This window comes from Pongo abelii, chromosome 10 (genome assembly GCF_028885655.2).
Source record: "Pongo abelii isolate AG06213 chromosome 10, NHGRI_mPonAbe1-v2.0_pri, whole genome shotgun sequence".
NCBI lineage: Eukaryota > Metazoa > Chordata > Mammalia > Primates > Hominidae > Pongo > Pongo abelii.
This window is the reverse complement of record NC_071995.2, coordinates 2498597-2518982: the sequence shown is the minus strand read 5'-3', so window position 1 is coordinate 2518982 and position 20386 is coordinate 2498597. Positions and strand designations below refer to the sequence as shown.

The 20386-nt window shown below is 46.3% G+C and overlaps 1 protein-coding gene across 22 annotated transcripts in view; it reads right to left on the bottom strand.

Annotated features, from left to right (window-relative positions):
- CACNA1C (calcium voltage-gated channel subunit alpha1 C) overlaps window positions 1-20386 on the bottom strand; it is a 638552-nt gene that overhangs the window by 222795 nt on the left and 395371 nt on the right. For all 22 annotated transcript variants that reach the window (XM_054526646.2, XM_054526654.2, XM_054526660.2 and 19 more), the window contains exon 5: window positions 17115-17254. In XM_054526646.2, the coding sequence (XP_054382621.1) occupies window positions 17115-17254 (140 nt within the window). The remainder of the gene's footprint in view (window positions 1-17114; window positions 17255-20386) is intronic.

The following is a 20386-nucleotide window of genomic DNA, read 5'->3' as shown; positions in this document are numbered from 1 at the left end:
AGAAGATTTAGAATATTTTGTCCAGCATTTCTAATTGTCCTCAGCAGGACAGTTGATCTGAATCATCTCAACTGCCATTTCTGAAAGCAAAAGTGGCCTGCATTTCTTTTTTTCTTTTTTTTTTTTTGAGATGGAGTTTCGTTGTTGTTGCCCAGGCTGGAGTGCAAAGGCGTGATCGCAGCTCACTGCTACCTGCGCCTCCCAGATTCAAGTGATTCTCCTGCCTCAGCCTCCCGAGTAACTGGGATTACGGCGTGTGCCACCATGTCCGGCTAAGTTTTTGTATTTTTAGCAGAGACGGGGTTTCGCCATGTTGGCCAGGCTGGTCTCAAACTCCTGGCCTCAAGTGATCTGCTGCCTGCCTCGGCCTCCCAAAGTGCTGGGATTACAGGCGTGAGCCACTGCGCCTGGCCTGGCCTGTATTTCTTATGGGAGAAACTACCCACGGAATCCAACTGTAGCTTTTCCTGCCACACTCACTCCCACAACCAGACAACTGGGTTTTGAATACAAGGATATATTCTAGAGAATTGGAAAATCTTTGCCAAATTCTCTTAGTGCCAAACCCTTGACAGAGCCTCTTGGAGTGAAGTTTCTGAGGACTGGCTGTTTGCTGAGCAACATACTTGATAATAAGGCCAAACAGGAGCAAAAGGTGGCTTGGTTGCACTCACTGCAAATCCTCACTCCTTCCTTTAGAAATATAACAAGGGTATACTTTTGGGGAAAACTTCAAAATATCTCTATGGTTTTGGTGGTAAATGAGATGTACTCATTATAGAGTTATCTAGCTGAATGAATTACTAAACTAGTCTTAATTACGCCTCTCTAATGATTTTTTTTTCTGGCAAATACATTATACCTAGGCAACAGCTTTCTCTTCCCTGGATGTTCTTGAGATGGAGTGTAACAACGAACCAAATTTGTTAATTGCTGCTAACTTATGGGAACTCCACACCATAAGCTAATCTTTCTATGTAACGCAAACAAAATGCTCTTAGGGTCACATACTTACTTATTTTCTAATTCTGGCTCAAATCACTATTGCATCAATAGGGACTTCGGCACTAACCAAATTTTCTATAGTGGGAAAAATTTCTAAACATCATGCTTAGATTTTCTTTTTAAATATATTTTTGGAGGGATTTAGTGGGGGAAAACGCCAGGCTATTTCCTCTTCTGCTATCAATAACTGTGTGACCTTGACAAGTCTTTTCACCTTTTGGGTCTAGGTTTCAATATCTTTAAAAGGTGGACATTGGATGAGAAAGCGCAATCTGGCTCTAAAATTTTCTAAGTTGTTATTTTCCAAATAAAGCAAGATCCTAGTACCTGTCCTTCTTCCAATTACTATCGTGCCTTATACACAATAAGTCCTCAGTAAATGTGTGACATATAAGGGAATATATAACATATAACATTATATTATATAATATACTATAATTAAGAACAGTTTCCTGAGGGCAGCACAAAGAGCTACAGTTCAAGCACACCACTGCAGCCCCGTGGAATTGAAAAGGCAGAAATCAGGTCGGAATGTGGGAAGCTGAAGTGGCTGTGGTGGGACATCCAGAAGAGACAGCGAGGTAGATACGGGGCCCTGGAAGTTTGTGTAGGGGTTGCCTTTGTGTCTGTGGCTTAGGGCTGGGTTTTACAGGTACAAGGTGAAACCAGTGAGGCATATCAGATAGCAGCTGCTTTAGGGTTGAGAGCAAAAAAGAGACGGTATAGGTTAATCAGTGCTGGGGAAAAAGCAGTGTCAGGAGATTGGACTTACGGCCCTGAAATTGTGGAGAGACCTAGTTAACATCTCATTACCACCCTCGACAGATGACTTTGACACTGTGAGGGCACCTCCTGGGAGTAAGGCCCTTCCTCTACAGTAAGACTCACTCTAGATCCATCCTGGCAAAGCTAAAATCATTGCCCTGACAACATCAGGAGGGGAAAATTAAATTTGGAGGTCAAGGGGTTTGGGCTTTCAATGTGTCAGCACCAACAAGCATAAAACTAAGCCTACACACGTTCATGGTAAACTGTCTGCTGACGAACCAATACTTTTAGGAATATGAAAAGATCCAGAGTCACAACAACATATTATCCATGATTCCAATATTCAGTAAAAAGAAATCACTAGACATATAAAGAAATATAAAATGTGATAGTCAAGGAAAAAAGCAGTCAATAGGAAACAAAAAATGAGATTGTTCAGATGTTGGACTTGGCAGACAACGATTTGAAAACAGCTATATATATGTGGGTGTGTAGAGAGAGATATATATATAGAGAAAGTGCTACATATGTATCCATATATAGATACATATATTTAAAGGATGGAAGAGAAACTGATTAAAGGAAATAAATGAGTATATCATCTTAAAGGGAGAAATACAGAGAATTCCACAAATAAATGGGAACTATAAAAAGGAACAAAATGGAAATTCCATAATTGAAAAGTAACTGAAATGAAAAATTACGAATAGGCTTAATGAAGATGGAGACATTAGAGGAAACGTGAGTCAACTGAAAGAATAATCAACAGAAATGAACTGAACTGTGGAACACAGAGAATAAAAGACTGAAGAAAACTGAACAAAGCCCTGGGAACCAATGAGATACTATAACATGGCCAAACACCATGTATAATAGGAGTCCCAGCAAGAGAAGAGTGAGAATGGAGTAGAAAAAAATATTTGAAGAAATGATGGCCCAAAAAGTCCCGAACTTGAAAACTTCTCATTTATGAGTGTATCTGAGAAGCTCAGAAAACTCCAAGCAGAACAAATGTAATGAATATAATAATGACGCACATCATTGTCAAACTGCTGAAAACTGAGAGAGAAAATTTTAAAAGCAGTCAGCAAAGAAAGAAACATTATGTGCAGGGAAATAATAATAATAATATCAGGCCAGGCACGGTGGCTCACACCTGTAATCCCAGCACTTTGGGAGGCCGAGGCAGGTGGATCACGAGGTCAGGAGTTCACGACCAGCCTGGCCAAGATGGTGAAACCCCATCTCTACTAAAAATACAAAAATTAGCTGGGTGTGGTGGCAGGTGCCTGTAATCCCAGCTACTCAGGAGGCTGAGGCAGAGAATTGCTTGAACCCAGGAGGCGGAGGTGACAGTGAGCCAAGATTGTGCCACTGCACTCCAGTCTGGGTGACAGAGCGAGACTCCATCTCAGAAAGAAAAAAAAAAAAATCAATGACTTCTCATCAGAGACAGTAGAAACCAGGAGAAAATGGAACATCTTTAAAGTTCTGAAAGAAAAAAAAAACCTGTCAATCAATAACTCTATACCAGCAAAAATATTCGTCAAAAGAGGATGGCAAAAGACATGTTCAGATAAACAAAAGCTTAGCTAATTCTCAAGCAGCAGACCTATAGTATAGAAATGCCATTGAGTTGCTTCAAGATAAGGGGAAATGATACCAGAAGGGAACTTGGATCTACAGAATGTGTAGTAGAAGCATCAGAAAGAGTAAATAAGTAGGTAAATATAAAATACCATATTGTATTTTTTCCCATAATTTACTTAAAAGACAGTTGACTAAAGTAAAAATAAAAACACTGTTGAGTGGAACTTACAATAAATGTGTAAATAGAAGTCATATAGCAATCACACAGGACAAGGGGTTGGGTAAGTGAAATTCTATGATTTTAAGGTTATTACACTTAAGTGTACACTTAAAATATGGGAATTTTATTGAATATAAATTATGCTTCAATAAAGTTATTTTTAAAATGATGTATAAGTCAGGTGCAGCAGCTCACACCTGTAATCCCAGCATTTTGGGAGGCCGAGAAGAGCAGATAACCTGAGGTCAGGAATTCAAGATCAGCCTGGCCAACATGGTGAAACCCTGTCTTTCCAAAAAATACAAAAATTAGCCAGGCATGGTGGCACACGCCTATAATCCCAGCTACTTGGGAGATGAGGCACGAGAATCATTTGAACCCGGGAGGGGGTGGTTGCAGTGAGCCAAGATCTTGACAATGCAGCCTGGGAGACAGATCCAGACTCGGTCTCAAAAAAAAAAAAAAAAAAAAAGTCAAGTATGGAAGGTCCCCTTCTCTGATCAGTCCAACTTGGAGCCTGAGGTAGACAGACAGGGAGTTGGACCCACAGAGTACTAGTAGTATTTGCTGAATGCTTCCTGTGTGTTTCACACAATTCTATTGCTTTAAAAGTATTTACTTATTTAATCCTCACAAAAACTCCATGAAGCAGGTGTAATTTTAGCCCCCATTTTATAGATCAGGAAATCGAGGCACACAGCTAATAAACGGTGGCTCTGGGAATTTGAACCTAGGTAGTGGGATTCCACCATCTGAGTCTTTAACTGCTAAGTGTCACGAATCAGCACAAGAGAATCAACCAATAATAACAGACACATGGGGCTCACGTTCTGCGTATTGATCACTTCACAGGATGCTGGCCTCACTGGATCTTCATTTCATTTCCCCCTCATTTTTCTTTCCAACATTTAGAAAGCCTGGGTCACTTATAAGCCTAAGTGGCCTTTATTATTGCCATTATTTTTAATCAGTCATCACCTTGTCTGTGATTTCATGTTTGGGGGTCTCCAGACACAAAAAGGAATCCATTATGGAGCTTCCTGAGTTTAAGAAGCCCACTTGTCTCTTGTGATGATTATACCACCTGCCACGGTTCTGGGCTCATGATGAGTGCTTAATAAATACCTGCTCTTATTTTAGGACCTATTCGCCCACCTCTGGACTGTGTGATTGCTTACTATATTGGGAGGTGAAAGAGTGGCATTTGCCCAGGGTCATACTCTGTCGTGACACCTCAGGTCTAGAATTAGTGGTTAAAAAAGAAATTCTTAGGTCACTGCTCTTCTCTGTCAACAAAGCACAGGATGATAATACTCAGAGGAATTTGAGGTATTCAAGCTTTTTTTTTTTATTTCTGGAAAATGCAATTTAATTAATATAGTTTACATCTACCTGCTTTCACTAAATCTCAAGAGATTCAGGAAAGCTCTTGTTGACAATAGAAGGTAAGTCTAACAATTTCTGGGGAAAATACATGATCAAGGCATTATTTCTGGGAAAATTAAGTGAATAAATATATTATTTTTTAAAAAAGTATTTCTGTTTTGCACAAGTGTTTATTAGTAGGACTATATAGTCTAGTAAAAACAGCTTGAAGAAGGCATTATACTTTTTTTGGATGTCTCCTCAAAGCAGTTGATGGTGCTCACAGTCCCAAGGCTTTTTCTGAGTTCAGCGCTTTTCCATTATCCTCCAACAGTAGTACATTTTAAGAATACTCAAAATTATCCCAGCTTAGAACTTGAAGCAACACTGAAAACTCACCTGATGACACGCTGTTCCAACCACCCATGTCTTCAGATGGAAGACGTCTACAACTTGTGCCAGATTATTCTCCTCTTTTCTGCCCTGACAAACAGCTTGACACCTCCTATGACATGAGTGCATTTCCTATTTCAATCCTTTGCCAGTATCAACACAATGCGGCATAGATGAAGAAACAGACTGGTGGCTCGTGTCGCATGGCTCAATGCCTGGCAGATAGTAGTCTCTGAATAAATGCTCCTGATCGATGGCATGTCTGAGTGAAGACAGACCTTCCTATCATCATCAACATCATCTGCTGCTGCCACAGACCACAGTGTTTTGTGAGCTTTTTGTGAGAGGCACAGAACCATTTCCCCTGGCTAATGTTTGTGTGTGTATATATATATATATATATATATACACACACCCCAACATGTTTTTCCCCTCCCGATGTGATTCTGTATATCCTTGGGGTCACACACCACACAGTCTACTGGGGTACCTACAAAAGAAATGGCAACAACCTTGGTGGCTCTGAAATGTTCCCAAGCCAAATATTAAAAAAACAAAAAAACTAACTAATATGCAAGGGGGTGCTCAAGAAGTCAGCTGACTGAAAATTACGCATGATTCAGAGGGCAACTGCCATGGTGAAAGGTGAGCAGGGCAGGCATTTAAAGGCTAAAACTCTAGGGTGAATACAGTTGTACCCTCCCATTTTACACATGAGGAAGCTGAGGGTCAGAGGTTAAATGACAAGGTCACACAGCTGGCCAGACTTAGATCCCTGGTCTCCTCACTGGCAGGCCGGAGTGCCTCCCACCCCATCACAACTCCTGAGGTGACAACAATACTATTTGCCATCAGGCCCTGCCACCCAAGGGGCTCACAACTCTTGAAACATAAATAAGGCAACAGGCAAACTATGAACCACTCTCAATCTCTAGAGCCAGGCAGGGCGCCCTACAGCCCAGAAGCAATGTGATTCCACTCAGCTCAGGAAGCTGTGTTCTCTTCCAAACAACAGAAATCAAGTCCTGGGGGGAGTTATCCCGACTGGAAAACAGTCTGAACTAGATAGCCTGGATTTACCTATCTCTAAATTAGGGATAACGTCCCTGTGTTCCTAGACCACTGGGCCGATTCATCAGCTAATCAAGCTCTTTGAGTCTGAAGGCCTTGAACGGATGCTGAAGATTGCTTGTAGTTGGAGGTAACCCTAACATTTATCACTGCCTCCTACATTTTGTTCTCAAATCAAAAAGAGACCAGTTCGTGACTGGAGGAATGTGTGTGTGCCTTAGCACACATGTGACGTTCCTGTGTGACTGCAGGCATTCTTTGCCATAAGGACTTTTTACCCTGCTGTATCTAGAACACTAAATAATAGAGATGTTCCCAGTTCAGCCACATACTGTTGTTGATACTCAGTAACCTCTCAGTGAAACTCCACTACAGCAGAGGCGGGAACCTGTGAGTGTGCTTACTGTGTCAATCAGCTCACTTTGCCGCATGGGGGGCCTCTTGCCTTCCTATCTCGTGCGGTGGCTCCTCCCAACCCACAGGGTCCCTCTCCGAGAGGTCTCGGATGCTGGGAGCTCGCAGGGCTGCACAGGTGGAATCTCCTCCTTATCCACGGCATCCCCATCACTCACTCTTTGTAGATTGAGACACCGAGGCAAAGCACCTGGCAGGGCAACAGAGAAGTCGCAGCAGGGTTGGGACGGTCTTTCAGGGTCACCTGGGAGGAGGCCGGGAAGAGAGTTGCTTAACTGGGGAGGCAGCGGTAGAGGGGAAAGACTGTCCACACTGGGAGATCAGGAGACACCAGGGGAGAGGGTGGGCCTGGCAGGTGCTAAGGGGCGGGGCCGGGTGTGGGACCCACCCCGTTCTAAATTCTGTTTCTGAGAGGCAAGCCTCCTGCAGTGTGAAGGGCCCCCGGCCCTGCCCCCTGCTGTCTCTGGCTGCCCTCCAGGGTGCTCTGCCCCATCTGCAGAGCACAACCCCAGGCTGCCTGGGTGGGAAGGCGGGGAGCCGGTCCCGGGGCCTTCCTCCCTCTTGGGGAGGCTGGGAGACCTGGGGGCGCCAAAGATCAGCAGCCCAGAGGGTTCCCTCACCATCGCCATCAGAGTCCCCTTGCAGACTGTGCAGGAAGCAAGGGTCCTGCCCACCTGCCACCAGGTCACTCTTAAGGACCTTAAGGAAGCCATGTGGCCCTCTGGCCTCAGCGCTCCTCTCTGTAGAATAGAAGCTCGGTTGTACTAGCCTAGTCCTCTCCCACCCAGACATTCGGATTCAGGAACAGTGCCATGAGACGCATACAGGGGACAAAGTTTGAGTACTTCATGTGGCAGTGAAAGAAGTGGGAGGGAAAGGGCTTAGAAGATGTTGTAGGGACCGTCTCCGATGGGCGGGCAGGGGGACCAGGCAGCCTCCAGCGCTGTGTGAAGGATGAGAGATGGCCTCGGGGGTGTCCCCCTGCACATGCCCCTGTCCTCATAAGTAGCTTTGTAAGTGTCCCCTCATGTTGTTTAAGGGTATGTGGCCTGTAAGACCCCTATAAGACAACGGGGATAAAAAGCAAGAGGAAGCAAAATAGAAAGTGAGGGGAGAATGAGGGCCAGGTCCAAGGACAGGAGAGGCGGTGAGAACAGGGGTGGAGAGGCTGAAGGTCTGCAAGCAGTGAGGGTACAGCCTGGTGCGGTGGGGATCAGCATGTGGGAGAGGGAAGGGGATGCAGAGGCCAGCCGGTTCAGGCCCTTCAAGCCCCAGATGCAGGACAAAGTCCAGAGGGAGGGCAGACCTGCCCAAGGTCTCCAGCCTTGTTCAGGTGAATGCAGGTCTGGAGGCTGGGTCCTCTGCCTGCCCAGGCTTGTGCTCAGCTGCACCAGCAGCATCCTGTGGGCACTTCAGTGCTAAATCACATCAACCAGAATTAAAGTGAAGTCTGGGAACATGAGGACACAGGCAGTAGAAAAAGCAAGGGTGGGGAGTGAAGCACTGTGGTTTGAGCCTCTTCCCTGACTCTGGGATCTTCTCTGGGACTCCAAGATATGTCAGTTTCAGGGGCTGAGTTACATGATTTTGCATATCTGCTCTAGAAAGATGTTCTCTTATCAGTCCAGACTGGGAGGTGTCCTTAACTGCAAGCGAGGTTCAGGAGCTGTTTGCAGGGACCATGCCTGCTGCCTAGCCTCCTCTCTTGCACAGTGAGGCACCACCAGGGCCAGAAAACACTTTCCTGGGAGCCACGATGGGATTGCAAATCTGCTGTGGCTCAATTTACCAACAGCACATTTCAGACAGGACAGCATGAGTGCCTTTAAACCATCAAAGTGTGAAAACACTCAGAAAAGCTGCTTTTAGTAGCTCTAATGTGCCTCCAGTGGGTCTGATTAACTGGCATCGCTTGCTAATCAGTGTGGCCAGTTTCACGGTGACTAATCCCCAGGAGGGGAGAACCCATCCTGGGAGGAAAACTACATCTCAGGATGAGTGTGGGCACTTGGCACTCAGGTGAGTTTTCAACTTCTGCAGCAGGAATTTTTAAGTCAATATTCATCTTATCAGTAACTATTTTTTTAAAAAGAGTGTTTGGTGTCAAGCAGCATAGGATCTTCTGGCAGGGCGCTTGGGACAGAGCACGATGGCCCAGACCTGGCCTCTGGGATGGAGGTCATGCAGGGCGGGAGAGAGCAGTGGCAGCTTTGGTATGGCTCTGACCCCAGCTCTGCCACCAGCCCGGGTGGGTTCGTGAACCTCCCTGGAATTCAAGATTCATGGTCAGTTCTGACCTTTTTTTGTAGATTTCCAAGACACTTAGCTGTCTCTGCAGTGCGGTTTTTTGAACGTTTCGTATGGACAGTGAATAGCAGTGCTGTTTAGAAAACTGCCTCTTGGCATGCCATCCAAGACCCAGCTCAGTCTGCTCACTGCAGACTTTTGTCTCCTGGTTCTCACTACCCATACTTTCTTTTCGGTAATGGGTTTGGGCACCCCACACCTACGTGCTGGCCGAGACTGGCCCACACTGGTGACCTAAACAAACGAGGTTTTCACCCTCAGACGTCCTTCCATCCTCATCCCTGCCTGTTCCACATAAACCTCAGGGCTTATCCCCGACATGTCCTCCTTCATAAAACTTTTCAGACTGCCACAGTCCCTGGTAAACTCTCCCCTTGAGTCCATTTCATCATCTACACTATGCAAGTCAAATAATCACACACATGCCTCTCTGGTGATTTTTGGTCTCAAATTGCTATTTAACTCTTGAATATTCCTTATCTTTTAAAGTATATTTGTTGTCTCTTGAGAATGATCTTGTCCTCTATTTCTAGTCTACATATGTAATATAATATAATGTAACAGCTACCACTTAACTGAGCACTTACTATATAAGCAGGACACCATTAAAGTGCTTTGCATGCATTAACTCATTTAGTCTTTCCAACAGCATGTGTAATATGTTCGATTACAATTCCTATTTTACATAGGAGGAAACTAAGGCACAGAGAGGCTTAGTAACTTCCCTAAGTCCACAGGGTCAGTAAGTGGCAGAAGCCAGCAGTCTGATTCAAGAGCTCATGTTCAAAACCAGCATGTCTTAAGGCTTTCCTTGCCTTCTATATGGTATCCACTCCACAGATATTTGTCTACTAACTGGTGCTGATTTGCTTTCAGGAAACAGTCTTCACCTGAGCAAGGAAAAATTGAAACTTCTGACCTCTATCCACACATGGTCCTCAGTGCTCCTTCTCACCTCTCAGGATGAAAGCAAACTTCTGTTTAATAGCAAGCTGTTTTCTATTCTGTGTGCTTCCAGATATAACATTTTACTGACAAAAGGGACATCTTGAAAGATCAAATCTTGTAAAGACTCACATACTAGGAAAAATGTATCCCATGAAAAGTCTTTAAAGCATTCCATTAGGACTAAATCAAAATCACATTAACCAGGATTAAAGGGAAGTCTGGGAAGATGAGGACACAGGCAGTGGAAAAAGCAAAGGATGAAGAGTGAAGCAGTGTGGGCTTGAGCCTCTGCTCTGATTCGGGGATATTCTCTGAACTCCAAAATATGTCAGTTTCAGGGGCTGAGTTACATGATTTTGACTATCTGCTCTAGAAAGATGTTCTCTTATCAAATCTGGACTGGGAGGTCCAGATTTAAAACTGGATGGTCCTTATGAAAACTGGACAGGTGTTCCGTTTTGACTGATGGGAGTGCACTATCTACCTCTGTTCCTGCACCTAGCTTTGTGCTTGGCTTACAGAGAGTGCTCAATAAACATTCATGATGAGTGAAGGGTGTCTTCCAAGGCTAGTGCTGGTCTTACACAGAGGCGATTTTTCAGTTCCCTTCATCATCAGATCAAGTCTAGGTTGCTCTGAGTTTTCGTCAAAGACCCTACACATCTTTCTCATCTCCATCTGACTTCTCCCTTTATCACGTCCCTCCTGAAAGTTCTTCTCCAGAAGGCATATGAGATGAAACGGAAAGCAGGAAACGACCCCTTGCTTACTGCTTCACAAGCAAATGTACTCCTTGCATATACGTTGCAAATATTTAACCACAACTCTCCCTATTTATTGTTCACCTCACTGTATAACGTTGATTCCTCCATATGGCTTAGTCTTTGGTGTAATACGCATGCTCCACAGCATGGCTGCTGTGGGAAAGTGGATGCTCACAGCAGAGAGAACTGATTCTGTTACTGTAGAAGAGTCTCTATGAAGCCAAATGGCCAAATCTTTCAACTACACAGAACTCCATTGGAAGAGCCAATCTGATTTTCACCTCCGCAGTGTAATCAAGCCATTAGCCTTGCAGCCTCACAGTGTGCATCTCCAGGGCCACAGCCACTCTCCTTCCTTTGTGTGATTTCCTGGAATGCCTCTCCTCACTCATCCTTCAAGTTCCATCCCAAATGCTACCTTCTCCAAGAAGGCGCTCCTGATTCTCTATCCACACTCCCCAAAGTATGGCGTCTCCAATGCATGGCTTGTCACAGAACTCATCACATTGCACATCTTACCCAAATTTTCCTTTTTGACATCTCCAATTTTTATTCTATATAATCATTTTTATGAATATTTTTTCTTCTACTACACTTCAAGCTCTCTAGACCACACTTAACATCCGACTCACTTCTGTATCTGCTATAATGGCTAGCAAAATCTTACATAAAGTAAGTACTCAGTCGATTTTGTTGAACAAATTGATGAATGACTCATGGACTTGTACTCTCGCAATCATCTATTTCCATAACCTGTGATCATAAGATTTCAATGACATTTAGTGCATATAGGTACATTTAAAAAATGCAACTTTTAGGCTGGGCGCGGTGGCTCACACCTGTAATCCCAGCACTTTGGTAGGCCAAGGCGGGCGGATCATGAGGTCAGGAGATCGAGACCATCCTGGCTAACATGGTGAAACCCCGTCTCTACTAAAAAATACAAAAAATTAGCTGGGTGTGGTGGCAGGCACCTGTAGTCCCAGCTACTCGGGAGGCCAAGGCAGGAGAATGGTGTGAACCCAGGAGGCGGAGCTTACAGTGAGCTGAGATCATGCTACTGCACTCCAGCCTGGGTGACAGAGCAAGACTCCACCTCAAAAAAAAAAAAAAAAAAAAAAAAAGAAGAAAAGAAAAAAATGCAACTTTTGGGGCCTCTAACACTATTGGTCTAGAATTGCAGATGTCAAAAACAGCCCAATGAACCTATTTGTTGTAAGAAAAACCCTACATATCTATATATCACCTATGTACATTTCTTCATATCACCCAATTGTCATGAAGATGAAATGAGACAGAAGAAGTAAAGACCCTTAGGAAAGGCCAGCTAAGGCACATGTCCAGGAAGCTGGCAGCACTCACACCATTTTAGTGGGCTGAGTGGCTCCTAGGGCCCGCAATGTGAAGCCATGCCAGCCGCCATGGGCGTCTGTGTAACCATGTTTGTTCATTCTACAGAGATTTATCACCTTTATTGTCGGTGCTGAGGACAGAGCTGTGAACACAACTAACCAAAAATTGTTGGCCTCACGTAGGTTACATTCTCATGAGGTAAGGGGTGATAAGCAAATGAACACGTACACATAAAGAATGGCAGATGGTGAGAGGTGATGTGGGGAAATGGAGCAGGGAAGGGTGGATGAATGGGGAGTGAGGGGATGGCATCAGTGGGGGCCGAGGAGGTGTGCAGGCCTATATGAGAGCTGAGCCGAGGGCATTCAGACAGAAGGAGCAAGTGCTGGCCACCACCCCACAGTGGGGTGAACTTGGAATGTTGGAGGAATATCAAGGGGATCTCTGTGGAGGGCTGGTGAGGAGGGAGAGGAGGGAGAGGAGGGGAGGGTGGAGGAGGGAGAGGAGGGAGAGGAGGGGAGGGTGGAGGAGGGAGAGGAGGGAGAGGAGGGGAGGGTGAAGGAGGTGAGCTCAGGGAGGAAGGAGGCATGAGATCGCAGGGCCTATGGGACTTTGGCGCTCACTCTGGGCTAGTCAGGGAAGCCTTGGAGGGTCCTGAGCAGGGCAGGAACATGATCCGACTTGGCTGTTCAGAGGGCCGTTTGAATGCTGTGTTAGGTCCGGGCCATGATAGGGATTGAGGCAGAGACCCCTGCAGGAGGCTGTCGCCATCATCCAGGCCAGAGGCGAGGGCGGCCAGCACTGAGCTGAGTGTGCAGGCGGTAAGAGACAAATTCCTGATATGTTTGGAAGGTAAAGCTCATAGGATTTTCTGATGGATGGTATGCAAAGAGTGAGAAAAAGAAATAAGTCCAGTAAGGCCTGAGAAGCTAGAAGGATGAGGCTAGCATTTACCGAGCTGAGAAAGACTTTGGGAAGACTGGGAGTTCTGCCATGGGTCTTGCTGTGCAAGATACTTATTAGCTATTCAGACAGGAGAGGAATGGAATCGGCAGGTAGGGATACAAGTCTGAGGTTTGGAAAAAAGGTCTGGGCTGGTGACACACAGCTGGTGGTTACTGAAAGATACATAGATTATATTTAACACCATAGATTATATTTATCACACCAGGAGGCTGGACGTGAAAACTAGGGAGTGAGTGCAGACAGAGGAGATCTCAGGATCTACCCCTGGAGCTTGCCAGTGTTAAGAGGGTGAGAAGATGAGACAGAAGTCAGCAAAGGATTCCAAGAAGAAGAAACAAGTGAATGAAGGGCAGAGCTAAGAAAGAGCAGTGTTCCAAGGGCCAAGGGCAACGGTGGCTCAAAGACAAGGAGCGATCAGCTGTATCCAAAGCTGCCAACAGATCATGTAACACGGCCCTGGAGGACAGAGCACTGGGTGCGGTAACGGTGATCACTGATGGTCTGGACAGGAGATGTATTGGTGCGGCAGTGGGGAAGAAAGCCCCATCAGAGTGGATTCAAGAGAGAATGGGAGAACAAGAATCACAGACAACAGGTAGAGGCAACTCTTGAAGAGTTTTGCTGAAATACAGAAAGAGATAACCTATGGCTATGAGAAGTAGAAGACAGAGGCATTTGTCTAGGTTAGTAGTCTGGGGAGATATTGCTGACATCTTTGTAGATGACACCAACCACACTGGTACAGTGCACTGATCTACCATGCTCTGCATGGTTCCCTGTTTCAAAAGCTGCACAGACACTATTCCAGCAAGAAAGAGCAGCAGGCTGGATGAGCTGAGGAAGAGTCACCACTTTACTGGTGACCTAAAGGAAACCAGACACAGTTGTTGCTCCTATGCATAAGCATAGAGCTACCTACAAGGCACCCACAACAGCAAAACCATCTCAGTGTCATCGTCTCTAATGGCGAAAATATTCTCCTGGACTGCACGGCAGTAACATGAGGGCCTTGTATTTGAGGCCTTCATCCTCTTGAGAGAATTCCTAGGAGTGTTACTGCTTCCTGACAACTACAAGACACGTCTCAGGGCTCCGTCCTCAGAAGTTTCCTCTGTAGTGGAAACCAAGTGACCCGATCTAATCTAATTCTTCCTTTTAATGTACTGTAGCATGAGTGGCTCTCAACCATATTCATCTCTAATTAAGAATCTCTGTGCTAGAACAATTACTGTAGCTACTGCTGTTGATAACAATCATCTCCTCAGTCTCTTTGTGGTAGGCTGCTACGTGTTCTCAATCATTCACCCATGCTTCTCTGCAGGTATAGCACACTTCTTGGCCCCATTATCTTGAGGGTGGCCATGTGACTTGCTTTGGCCAGTGGAATGCGAACAGCTAAGACAGAAGCCACATTTAAGCATCAGCCTTAAGTTGCTGATGCAGTTTGGCTCTAAGCCCCATTTTGTGAGCATCTGCCCTCAGCCATGACAACCACAAGGCCTATCATCGAAGGTGAGGGCTCCTTTGACCTGGGCTTCGGAATTGGATGGCACGCAGAATGTGGTCAAGCCCAGAGTCCAGCTGAGTGCAGAAGAGCTGCAGCTGACCACCATCCTCAGGTGCTACGAGCCAGGTGTAAATGTTGCTGGTTGTAAGCCATGGAGAGTTTGAGATTGTTTATTTCCACCGCAAAAGCTGACTGTTATACTCTTTTATTAGACTGTCAAATTTCTCTAGTGAAAGGACCATGCTTGTTCTTTATGATACGTCCTAATACCCCTAATAAAAATTGCAGGCCCCTAATAAGTACATAGATAACAGGTCAGGGGTCATTGTGTCCATTTCGCTTGGTTGCTTGACATTTGGAATTAACTCCTAGTTGCTATCACTGACACACTGGCGGTACCATTACAAGCTCCTTAAAGTCATGTTCAAAGTCACTGTCATCCTCCTTTCCTACTTCCTGATTTTGGCTATTGAGTTATGGCTGATTGACAAGGAAAACCCAAACAATTTAGGCTTCAAAAAGAAGTGGGTCCTGCCTATGATATATGCAGTTTCTATTCCTAAGTACCCCCAGACAGTTAAGGCCGAGTAGAGAAAGTCTGCTTTAATTGTGCTTGTGTGCTCAGCTCCGTGTGCCTTTTGAGCCTAAGACAGGCCACAAGCTTTGCCCAGGGAGTCCCACTGCAAAGAAAACAAACTCTTGCTTTTGCTTATTCAGTAAGTTCCCTTTGCTTATGTTGTGTGGGAATCAGAGGCAATAGAAGGCACAGTTCTGGGTTTCAAGGGGCTTATAGTGTAGTTTAAGAGACAGGATATATGTGTGAAAATCCAAGACAATTGGCTGGGCGCAGTGGCTCACGCCTGTAATCTCAGCACTTTGGGAGGCCAAGGCAGGCAGATCATGAGGTCGGGAGATCGAAACCATCCTAGCTAACACGGCAAAACACCGTCTCTACTAAAAATACAAAAAAAAAAAAAAAAACACACACACAAAAAAACAAAAATTAGCCGAGGGTGGTGGCAAGCACCTGTAGTCCCAGGTACTCGGGAGGCTGAGGCAGGAGAATCGCTTGAACCTGGGAGGCGGAGGCTGCAGTGAGCTGAGATTGTGCCACTGCACCCCAGCCTGGGGACAGAGTGTGACTCCGTCTCAAAAAAGAAAAAAGAAAAAAAATCCAAGACAATCAAGAGATATATACCACTTAATTATTTAAAAGAGGCAGTGCTGTATGGCAGGAAAGAGAGCTGGTCTAGAAATCAGGAGACCTGATTCTAGTCTTGGCTCTATTGCTAGTTAATTAAAGTCACAGGAAGAGCTTTTCACTGTTCCATGTATGAACAAAAAGTAAACTGGTTAATATGAAGTCCCTCACATTTCCACGGTTTCATAACTCCAAATGGTACCACCCAGCAGCACTCCGGTAACCAAATGCTCAGTACATGGCATGGGTAGGAGAGGCTGTGCATTCGGAGGTCCTCTGTCTTCCTGTCCCTCACCCCACCTCCAGACTCATCTGGTCCTAGCCTAGTCTGAGGGGTCTCCTATGTCTTGAGTCATGGGCCAAATCTACTAGAGCTGAACTGAAAGCAAAATTTAAGCAAATGAGTCCAGAATTGTTCTCAGATACCACAAACTGAAGAGGGAAGAGAAGGAGGAATTCTAAAGTGGACTGAGCTCCCAGGAGCACCTTGGGCTGGGGTTTGCTTGCGCCTTCCCAGGGGGCCTGAAGCCACTGTGTTCAGTACCTCGGGTGCATCCATAATGGGCCAGGCTTCTGGAGGAGTGGCAGAAGAGGTGTTGTCCATGGGACTGACATCCAGATAGGCAATACCTCTCTAAACCCTTCCCCTGATTCAGAGAGCGGAATACCCTCCTCTCTTTGGGAAAAATCAGTTCTCACAATGACAGGCGTGGTGTCCCCAGTAGGGCTCCTGAGGCCTGGCTGCCCCATTTCACAGGAAGGGAGGAGAGGGCTGGGAGAAAGGTCAAAACAGAACTTTTAGAACATCCACTGATGCTTTCCTGATTGTTCTTTGGAAAAATACAGAAAGTAGAGATAATCTCATTGGCTAAAGTGCTCTGGAGCCTCGGGGATTAGCCACCTGGCTCTTCTGCTGCAAAATGTATTTAAATCCCCATCCCAGGGCCTCCAGGGTGGCTCAGATGGCCATGGGATTACTTCCTTTATGTAGCATTCATGTGGCTGAGTGACTGCTGTGAACTTTCTCCAGGAGTTTCCAGGAGCTGGGACCACAGTGTGTTTTAAGGCACTTACACCAGAGTTGGGCTCTTCAGATCAAAGGAACTCATTTTAAAACAAAAACAAAAACCCCTCCATTTATATGGAATCAGGTCCCTTTGCAGAGTGTTCTTGGCAATTCAGCAAAGGACAGCAGAAGGTGGTGAGGAGATAACACTGTACACAAGAACAGGCTTCACTTACTTGGGACTCCGGACACAAGCCGCAGGGGGCGCAGCACGCGGAAGGCCCTCAGTGCCTTCACATCAAATCCGGCCCCTTTCCCTCCGAGAGCGTTCGCCCCGTCTGCTTTGGTTGCTTGTTCTAAAATTGCACTAAAAAGCCTAGAAGAGAGGAAAGAGAGAAGGACTGTCAGGACTGGGTTTTCTTTTGCCCAGCTGGGGCTCTGACCTCTGGATGCAGCCTGGAAAAGCAGATTGCGCACGCGTCTCCAGCCCAGGGGCGGGCGCTGTGGGTGTTCGTGGAGTCCGTGGGTGGTTGTAAGCTGACATCCCCCTCAGTGTGGGTGATGACCATGCCCAGGGTGCCACCATGGACCAGGGAGGCCTGAGCGAGCTGAGGGGCAGGCCCTCTGCTGTCATAAAGGCATGAGCTGGACAAGTGCTGGACAAACGTGGGAAGCAGGTGAAGTCTGTCGTCAGTCCTTATCTCCTTGAGGAGCCCTCCGGCTTCTCCATGGTATCCTAGTGCCCCTCCCAGGGGTGCCAGCAACCACGTGCTCTGTTTCCCCACCTCCTTCCTTCTAGAGACCCCCCTCTCTTTGACTTGTTCCTGGCCCATGGAAATCTCCTTTGTGCTGGCCTTGGTGGCTGCTCAGGAGGTGCGTGCTGCACAAATGAATGAATGGTTGAGTGGTTAAACAAGAAGGTCTCAAGTGGGGTAAAACCACATGTGCATGTAACCGAGACGCAGGGCCTTTAGCCCGGCCACTTTAGGTCTGAGCTGGCATATTCACTCCTCCAACAAACAAGAACACCTGCGGTGTGCCGGGCACTGTTCTAGACACTGGGGCTATAGCAAAATGGACAAAGCCCTTCCCCTCATGGAACTTACATTCTAGCAGGGAGACAGACAATAAACTGAGCAATCAGTAAACAGACACTGCAGCTTAGAGTGATGAGTGCTGAGGAGGAGGAGCGGGGAGGGCCTCTGCAGAGACAGGGTGAGGGCCGCCTTCCTTCCCACCTGAGAGGTCTGCACAAAGAACTCCCTGCAGGTGACACTTGAGCAGAGGCCTATGGGAAGTGAGGGTGGGACCCACTTTGCTATATGGAGACTGTTCCAGGCAGAGGAAGCAGGCAAGCCAGGGGCCTAAGGGAGGGGCAGGGTGTGCGTTAGAGGAACAACAGCGACCAGTGTGGCTGGAGCACGGCAGGGAAAGGGGAGAACTGTGGGAGAGGAAGTTGGAGAGGAAATAGGGAACCCCACTGGGTGCTGGTATCCTCTCTGAGACAGAAGCCATTGGGGGACTTTGAGCAGGAGAGTGACATGATCTAACTACAGGTCTAAAATAATCATTCTGCTGTTGTGGGAGACTCCCCTGTCAGGGGTGAGGCCAGAGACCAGCTGCTGCAGTCACCCAGGCACGAGACACTGGTGGCTCAGAACAAGTGGTGGTGTTGGAGGTAGTGAGAAAAAGTTAGATATCAGATTTACCTTAAGATAAAGCTGGTGGGACTGGCTGATGGACTAGATGTCAGGTGTGAGAAAGAGAGGGGAATCAGAGAAGATTCCAACAGTTTGGGCGTGAGCAACAGGAATGATGAGATATGAAGTTTGAGTTGTTGCTTGGACATCGATTGCATGTCTTGAGTTGGTTCTACTGTGTCTGGAGGTCAGTGGGGAGGTCCAAGCTGGAGACAAAAGCGCAGCAGTTGTATAGTCCATGTTTAAAGTCAAATCGTATGTGACTACCTAGGAGGCCAGTGCAGAAGGTGAGGATGCGAAAGCACCCAACCCTGCAGTGCTCCCACATTGAGGGGTCAAGAAAGGAGAAAGCAACAAGACAGACTGATGAGGGATGGCTTGCAGAGCAGGGACATGGAGAGAACAGCGCCCCACAAAGAGAGTGGTCAGTGAACAGGCAGTGGTGTCACATGCCGCAGAGACATGGCTGGACACCGACCGCTGGGTTTAGCAACACCAAGACCATCCAAACCTTGAAGGCATCCGTGTTGGTGGAGTGATGTGGACAAACGCCTAGCAGACATAGGTTCAAGAGAACAAGGGAGGAGTGGCAGGCCGTGAGGATAGACAGCCCTAGCCAACAGAAATATGATGCAAGCCACAAGCGTGGGCTGCATGTGTAATTTACCTTTGCTAGGAGCCATATTAAAAAATAAAAACAGGTGAAATTAACAGTGATCATCGATTTTATTTCACCCAACATAGCCAAAATATTATCATCTCAACATGTAATAAATATAAAAAATCATTCATGAGACATTTGTCCTTCTTTGTTTTGTACTAAATGTTTGAAATATGGTGTATATTTTATACTTATAATTATTATTATTGCAATGCAGATTAGCCACATTTCAAGTGCTGAATGGCCACGTGTGGCTACCGTATAGACAAGTCTTCTGAGAAATTTTGCTCTAAATGAGCAGAGAAAAAAAGGGGGTTACTAGAAGTGGGAGTGGAGTCAAGAGGATTTTGTTTCTGAATGGGAGATATGACAGCAGTTTTCTATGTGATGGGAACCATCTAACAGAGGCAGAAAATGTGATGACATAGAAGTGAGAGGGAACCGTTGCTGGAAGGACGGAGCTCCTTCACTGGCAAGAAGGGGATGGGTGCACACGAAGGGTGTCACCTGTGCAGGGGCAGGGCCATGTGTCGTGGTTCAGTGAGAAGGCGCATCGTCAACACAGACACGTGGTTTTGGGAATACATGAAAGTTCCTTCTGATTGCGTCTTTCTCAGGGAACTGGGGAACAAGCCCATCAGCTGAAAATGTGAAAGGGGAAGGGGATGGGGAACGTGACGAGAGAGGCACGGGTGCTGAAAGAATTATCTCAGAAAGCAGAAGGGTGAATGGAGTGCAGACAAAGCAGGAGGGCCCTCAGGTGTCACTGAGGGCCTCCTCGAGGTCGGAGGTCATGAGTGTAAAGTGAGACTCTGCTCAACTTTGCAGATTTCTTGACCCTTTCCAGGTACCAAGCAGATCTCTGGTTGGACTTGATTAGGGTTGGTGTTTTTCCAGGTGTGCAAGATAGACAGAAGAGTAAGAATGCTGAGCATAAATGCAAGTGAGTGAGGGCAGCAGTGGCACACGGCATCTGAGCTGGCTGGAAGGAGGGTGGACATGGTGGCAGGGATGAAGAGTGCAGTGGGACGAAGGGATCGTGGGAGTCAGGGTGAGACGGTGGTGCTGGTTAGAGAGTAGGATGTTAGATTTGGGATTATGGGGGAGGTGTTATCAGTGGTGACAGGGAATATTGGCTATAGCCATG